The 7585-nt window shown below is 35.2% G+C and overlaps 1 protein-coding gene across 2 annotated transcripts in view; it reads left to right on the forward strand.

The window, feature by feature from the left end:
• LOC110320936 (solute carrier family 7 member 13-like) overlaps positions 1–7585 on the forward strand; it is a 24151-nt gene that overhangs the window by 10703 nt on the left and 5863 nt on the right. The window contains exons 2-4 of one of the 2 annotated variants that reach the window (XM_029538157.1): positions 3510–3641; positions 5356–5717; positions 5839–6051. In XM_029538157.1, the coding sequence (XP_029394017.1) occupies positions 3510–3641; positions 5356–5717; positions 5839–5850 (506 nt within the window). In that variant the 3' untranslated portion in view covers positions 5851–6051. Of the gene's footprint in view, positions 1–3509; positions 3642–5355; positions 5718–5838; positions 6052–7585 lie in introns of those variants that run through there. The other variant, XM_021197015.2, reaches the window with a different exon arrangement.

Here is a 7585-nt window from a genome sequence, read left to right on the forward strand (position 1 = left end):
CCCCCCCCAGAGCTCGTGTCTCTAGCTGCATATGTAACAGAAGATGGCCTATTTGGCCATCATTGGAAAGAGATGCCCCTGGGTCCTGCAAATTTTATATGCCCCAGTACAGGGGAATGCCAGGGCCAAGAAGTATGAGTGGTTGGGTTTGGGAGCAGGGGCAGGGCGGGGAGGGTATGGGGAACTTTTATAATAGCATTTGAAATGTAAATAAAGAAGAAATCTAATTTAAAAACTGTAAAAAATAAATAAATAAATTATTTTCTCATATAACATATCCTGATTAAAGTTTTTCATCCTTCTATTCCTCTCAGTTCCTCCTACCTCCTCTCCCATTGGATCCAGTCCCTGTCTGTCTCTTAGGAGACAAACAAAACAGGCTTCTAATAGAAAACAACAGAACATACCAAAATAAAATATAATAAAATAAAGCCAAACCTTGACGTGATCATCAAGGTTGGACAAGGCAATGTAAGGGAAAGGAACAAACTCCACCAGAAGGCAGAAGTAGGCTGGGAAGGTGACTCGTCTTTTAAAGACTAGGCTTACAATCAAAGCTATAAGAGAACGCACAAGAATCAGGGGCTTACTTGTTCACATATTCTGGTGTCCCAAAAAAATAAAATGTCGAAATCTATAATATGTAGAGAAATCTATAATATGCAGAGAAATCTATAATATGTAGAGAAATCTATAATATGCAGAGAATCTGATGCAGACCTTTGAAGACCCTGTACTTGCTACTTCAGTTTCTGTAGATTTTTATGAGCTTTGCTCAGTAGATTGAGAAGTCCTCATTCTCCTAGTATCCTCTATTCTTATATTCTTTCTACCACCTCTTCATTGTATTCCCTGAACTCTGAGAGAAGAGATTTTGTGAAGTCATTCCACTTAGATCTGTGTTTTCCAAGGTGTCTCTGTGTATGTGTAATGCATGGCTGAGGGTCACTATATTTGTTCCCATATGATGCCGGAGAAAGCCTCTCTGATGATAGATGAACAAGGCACCAATCTACAGGTCTTGGAAAATATCATTAAAAGGCATTTAATTGTTACTTTTTATGTTTTTATAAAAATAGTTTTTTGTCCTATCCTAGGTTCCTGAGCTATCTAGTCTCTGGTTTTTAGTTACCCAAACAGTGCTGGGTGTAAGTTTGGTCTAATGGAGTAGGTTTTAAATAAAATCAGTTATTGGTTGGTTTCTCCCACAAGTTTTGTACCACCATTCATCTGGAAATTTTTGCAGACTAGACAGATTGTAGACCTGTTTTTGCATCCGAGTTTACATTTCCCTTTTCATCATCTGAAAAGTCACTTCTCTATTTAGGTCATTAAATATGGGTATTTTATATAGGCGCCAGCTGAACCTCAACATGTACAATGAGTTCTGTGGGTATTCTCTTCAGCCTTTATTGTCCATTTGTATAGAGCTAATAATCTGGGTTATTTGGGGCTTTTCATAGGATACCTTCAGCCAACATAAATTGGATTCAGCCCAGTACTGGAAGATTCATTTGCTGACAAGAGATGGCCAGTTTTGGCTTCATCTCCCTTATAATTTGGAGATTTTATTAGAATTGCCTTCATATATTTTTACATTTCCACTGCACTATATTTTTATAACCTTCAAATGTCCCTCAATTCTACATGTCTCTTTCCACAATCTCTCCTTCAACAATCCCTGTTTCTTTTCCTATCTGATCCTTCTGATTCAATCCCACTCTCTGGTCCCAGTTAACCTAAAAAAAAATCTATTCTATTTCCCCTATCTCAGGGAAATATATGTGTCTTACTGACACTTCTTCTACATATAACCTCTATGGAGTCAAAAGATTGTAGCTTGCTTATCATTTATGTAATGGTTAATATCCACATATAATGAAATACAAACCATATTTATCATTCTGGACCTGAGCTACCTCACCACATTATTGTTATTCATCATTCTGTTGAAGGAAATACCAGATGCTTCCAATTTTGGACTAATATGAATAGAGAAAAAATGAATATGGTTAAGCAAGTGTCCTTGTTATAGGATGTACAGTCCTATCATGCCAAAAAGATAATGTATTACTGAACATGCATCATTAACACAGGCCCTAAAATCAACAATTAATAAATGAGACCTCATAAAACTAAAAGTTCTGTAAAGTGAAGGCCACCATTGTGTAGAGAAATTGGTAACTATAAATAGGAAAAGATTTTTTTTAACTTTACATCCAATTGAAGGATAATATCCAAAATATATAAAGAGCTGACAAAACATGGTATTAAAAAACCAAATAATCCAAATAAAAAGTGTAGTGCAAATGTAAACACATAATTCTCGATAGAAGAAACTCATTTGGCTGAGAAAACTTTAAAAGGTGTCATTAGTCCTTAGGGAAATGCAAATCAAAATCATTTTGAGTTTCAATCTTATACTTGTCTGAATGGCTGTGATTCAAATGCAGGTCATGCTGGTAAGGATGTGCAGCAAGGGGAACACTCATCTATTGCTAGTGGGAGAACAAACTTGCACTGACATAGCTTAGAAAGAACTGGAAAGGGTGAACTGAGGTATCATGAGTAGCATTTGTTGATGACACTGTACCGTGTGACAACCATGAACTGTGCAATGTGCTTGTGTTATGCCTTCATATACATGACTGTAGTAAAGGTGCATAATCCAACACAGTTGAGCACTATGATAAACACCTCAAGTCTGTTACATGTTTGATTTTTGAATTAACATTTGGCATTGCATATCCAAAAACCTTTTATTGTTGCCAACTTCTCATGATCCCCACTTTCAGCTAAAGGGCCCCATCCATGATCATAACCCACACTTCAAGAACCTGAGCTTTGGAAACACTGCCTAAATGGCAGTAGATATCAGAGACCACACTACATAATAACATTTACCAATTTATTGTATGACTCTTATAGAGTTAGACTCTTAGATAAAATTGGTGATTATGAATGAAAAAAAATTGTGTCCTTCACATTGTCTCATCATACATTGTGTTCTACAATACATACCTGAGACAGAGTGCATGTGTCTAGACTCTTGTGTTGAAGAAGCATTGAAGAGAACCTAGCACTGTTTTACATTCCTTAGACTCACTGAATACAAGAATACATGTGTTGGATATCTAAGCCATCAATGCTTCTGTCTCAGTAAAAGGAAGACAATAGACAATCCCTAGTGACAAAAGTAATTACTTATGCCTTTAATCCCAGCACTTGGGAGGCAGAGGCAGGCAGATTTCTGAGTTTGAGGCCAGTCTGGTCTACAAAGTGAGTTCCAGGACAGCCAGAGCTATACAGAGAAACCCTGTCTCGAAAAACCAAAATAATTAGTAGTAATAGTAATAATAATAATAATAATAATAATAATAATAATAATAATAATAATAATAATAACTTTATCAAAGACCTAATGGCACTATCTTCATGAGATGGGACTTTAGAAACTTCACATGCTCAGTGTATTCTCTTTTTCTAATGTGTTTATTTCTTTTTCTTAGGAGAAATAAAAAGGCCAACTGAAACAATTCCAAAAACACTAATTTGTGGTATATTCATTGTGACTGTGTTATACTTACTGACTAATATATCATACGTGGCAGTTTTGACAACTCAGGAAATCATCTTTTCAGGTATGAAAAAAGAAAATTTAAATAGGAAATAAATGTCTCTTTGTTCTGAGGGGGAAAAAACGTGGGTGGGTTTATTGATCTGGTAGGCAGCATGAACTGGGGCAGTTAGACCTAAAATTGAGGTAGACTAAAGTCTCATGTAATAGTGACCTTTGTTCAAAACATCAGGAAATTTATATGCTGAGGATTAGAAATAATCACATAAGTAAGAAAACACATTCCAAGAACAAGTCTGTGTTTTGAAGAAACTGAGGTCACAGGTCTCTTATTTTCTTGAAGTTTTCCCACAAGCACTCAGCATTTTCATATGGCACCACTGAACTGTGTCCAACTGGAGTGAATTTTATGAGCTGAACATATGTTTGATATACCCTACAGTGATATAAAATATTTATGTTTTGGACTTTTGAAGGAATCCAAGAGAAACACAATTCCATAAATCATCTATTAAAAATAATCAATCACATTTTATCAACTAAATTATAGGATGAGTAGTACATGAAGCAACCAAAACTAAAATAAAGGAAAAGAAAAGAAGATGAGGACATGAGTGAAGAAAAAGATGAGAAGACATATGAACAAAGCAAGAATACAAAGATAGATGCTATGCACAGATGCTTTATCTTTCACAACACACCTACAGTCCAAATAGGCAACAGCTTCTTAGTTTCTTAGATGCAGAAACTAGTGCCAAGAAGTTAGGTAAGGCTGTCGTTTACATCCATCTGCAATTGAACAGACAAGTGAGTCACAGCCAAGTTCTCAGACTCATTCTCCACATTGTAGCACACTGTTATAGTCTAGTATGTTGTTAATGTGAGTAGTAATGTAGTAAATATGAGCAGCAATTTTCATGATTTGCTCTTCAAATATCAGTCATCAAAGTCCCACTAGGAGTGTGAACCCTTCATCACTTACTGGTCAATGTCTGGGCTTTGTTTATTCTGATAAGTTGTCAGAAACATATAAAACCCTTTTCTGGGAAGTAAATAACTATTCTGATAGGAACCAAAACTTCAGTTTTCCCTTCCATGAAAATATTTGGTAAAATTCTATTCCATAGGAAGGCCATTGATTTTAAATAGTATGTTAATCAAAGGGAGAAGCACATATAGTTTTAATTTAGGATAGTTTCATTCTCATATAGATGGTTATAAAATGACATAGATGGATAAGGAAGGTTTGGCAGGGAATACTTACTCAAAGAAGACAGCGGATTGGAGTATTTACAAGTATATCTGCAACACGGGGATGTAAAGGGAGTTGTCTGAAGGAGGTACAGCATTGCACAATTTTACAACTCATTCTACAATGTAGTAGCTGAGTTTTAGATCATTTGTACTGTGATATCTCTATCATGCCGTGCCAGAGCTCCACAAATAGAATGCCTTTTTTTTTCTGAATTATCGCTAACAAACAGGTGGGTTTTGCGAATATATGAGATAGGCACCATAAGAATCAGGAGAGCAAGAATTAATTTTTCTGCCGGTGAGTTGTCTTGAAGTTCACAAATATCCACTTCTAATGTGCTTTACTGAACAAAAACAATCACAAGACACAACATATTCTTGCAGTATGAGACTCCTTCTAGAAAGAATTTGTCAAGTCACATTACAAAATGTATGGCTGCAGAAAAAAAAAATAAAGAATGCTCTTCTATTTTCTGTCAAGCAAAAAATAATTTTGACATTCTAATTTTTCATTTAACTTGTAGATTCTGTTGGTGTCACATGGATGAACAGAGTCTTTCCTTCCATACAATGGATAACTTCTTTCTTGATGTCAGCTTTCCTATTTGGCTCTGTTTCTTGTGGAATAGTTTCTGCATCAAGAGTATTCTACTCTGCAAGTCAAGAGGGACAATTTCCTTCTATCTACTCAATGCTTAATGACCATCATTCTCCAGCTGTAGCTAGCATCCAGACTGTTATTGTATCTACTGTTGCAATAATATCTTCAAGTATCATCTATTTAGTGAAATATGTTAGTCTAGGATCATCTTGTATACAGTTGCTACAAATGATCGGGTTGCTTAAGCTAAGGTACCAGAAACATGATATACCAAGACCTTATAAGGTAAGTCACCATGTAAATACCAGTGTTGAATGTCACTTTGTTCAAGCTCTGTGATATTCTTCTAACCAGTTACAAACCCCACAAATCCTGTGAAACAACTGCCTTATTTCTTCCTTTCCAGCTTTTGATATGACATATTTGAGGATTCCTTCTTATTGTGTGAAATGAGAAAACTGATACACTTCAGGGAGGACAAATATTATCATTATCTTCTTGAGACCAAATAACAATACTAAGGAGAAAACAATAACTTCCAAGCTCAAATGAACTCACTCACGTCATAATAATAATACCCCAATAACATAGTAGAGGAAGCTTCCTCTTCTTGCTTATTTTCTTAATTGATACTTTATTTAATTCAATATTTTAAGTCTAATCTTAAATGAGTTTCATTTATATTTTGTTTGTAATGTGTAAGTCACACATTAATAAAACATAAATCTAAGGATGTTCCATCTCAGCATTCCCATAAATTTAATCAAGATTAAAGCTTTTATTCACCAGATATAATTATCATCTCAGAAGCAGTTCATGGTTGCTGAGATAATATTAAAATATTTAAAACTCCACATATTATTACAGTAAGCATAATAAGCACTTGTGTATTGTTAATAAAGTCCATATTCATAGATTTTCTCCTAGGGTTCTGATTCATTCAGTCTCTATTGGCCCACAGAAATGTGTACTGATATCAGTTATCTTGGCATTCCTATAAATAGTGGATCACTGACCATATTTTAAGAAATGTCACGCTATACAAGATTCCACATTTTTCTTTTTGTAATCATTTCTTCTTCAAATGTATTCTATATTAACAAAGGCAAATGATATTTTGGATATATTATATATACCTGCTATATTTCAGACACTCATGTACATATTTCAGTAAGTGGATAAAGACAGAGAATAAGGAGACAAAAGATTAGAATAATTTGACCAAGTTAGTTTGAGGCCAAGCAGAACAATGCAATGAGAAGACTAGCAAAGCCATATTGAGTCAGTCAGTTTTACAGTGGTGTTTGAGACAAAACAGTTAAGTTGAACTAGTTTGACAGAGTTCAGAGAGAGCTAGAAAGGGTGAGCTTACTGAGAAGTGAGGCTCTGAGATGACAATTACATCTGGTGAATAAAAGTTGCTTTTATAAATGGGGATAGATATATTATTTTAGTATTACTATATTTATAACAGAGTAAAAAGGAAGCATATATACATCATTCAAGGTCAATATAGAAATTTCATTTTGTTGAGCACAATCTAGTGAATGTGATTCTGTCATATAAATTTTAAATATCAAAATCAAATTAGATGCCATTTTTAAAGATTTACTTAATTATTTTACGTAAATGAGTACACCATAGTGGTCTTCAGACACACCAAAAGAGAGCATTGCATCCCATTACAGATGGTTGGGAGCCACCATGTGATTTCTGGGAATTGAATTCAGGATGTCTGTAAGAGCAGCTCTTAACCACTGGGCCATCTCTCCAGACCCCAAATGCCATTTTAATATTTAAAGATCTATTAAAAAACAAATTAATTAAGTCATTTTCTAGGCTCATGTACCTCAAATTCCTGTTTATTAATTTTCTGTATTTTTCTTGAGCATTGGTCATAGTACACAATAAATAGTTTTCTTAGTCAGGGTTTCTATTCCTGCACAAACATCATGACCAAGAAGCAGTTAGGGAGGAAAGGGTTTATTCAGCTCACATTTCCACATGGCTGTTCATCACTGAAGAAGTCAGGACTGGAACTCAAGCAGGTCAGGGAGCAGGAGCTGATGCAGAGGCCATGGAGGGATGTTCTTTACTGGCTTGCTCCCCTGGCTTGCTCAGCCTGCTCTCTTATAGAACCAAGACTACCAACC

Source organism: Mus pahari, chromosome 4 (genome assembly GCF_900095145.1).
Source record: "Mus pahari chromosome 4, PAHARI_EIJ_v1.1, whole genome shotgun sequence".
NCBI lineage: Eukaryota > Metazoa > Chordata > Mammalia > Rodentia > Muridae > Mus > Mus pahari.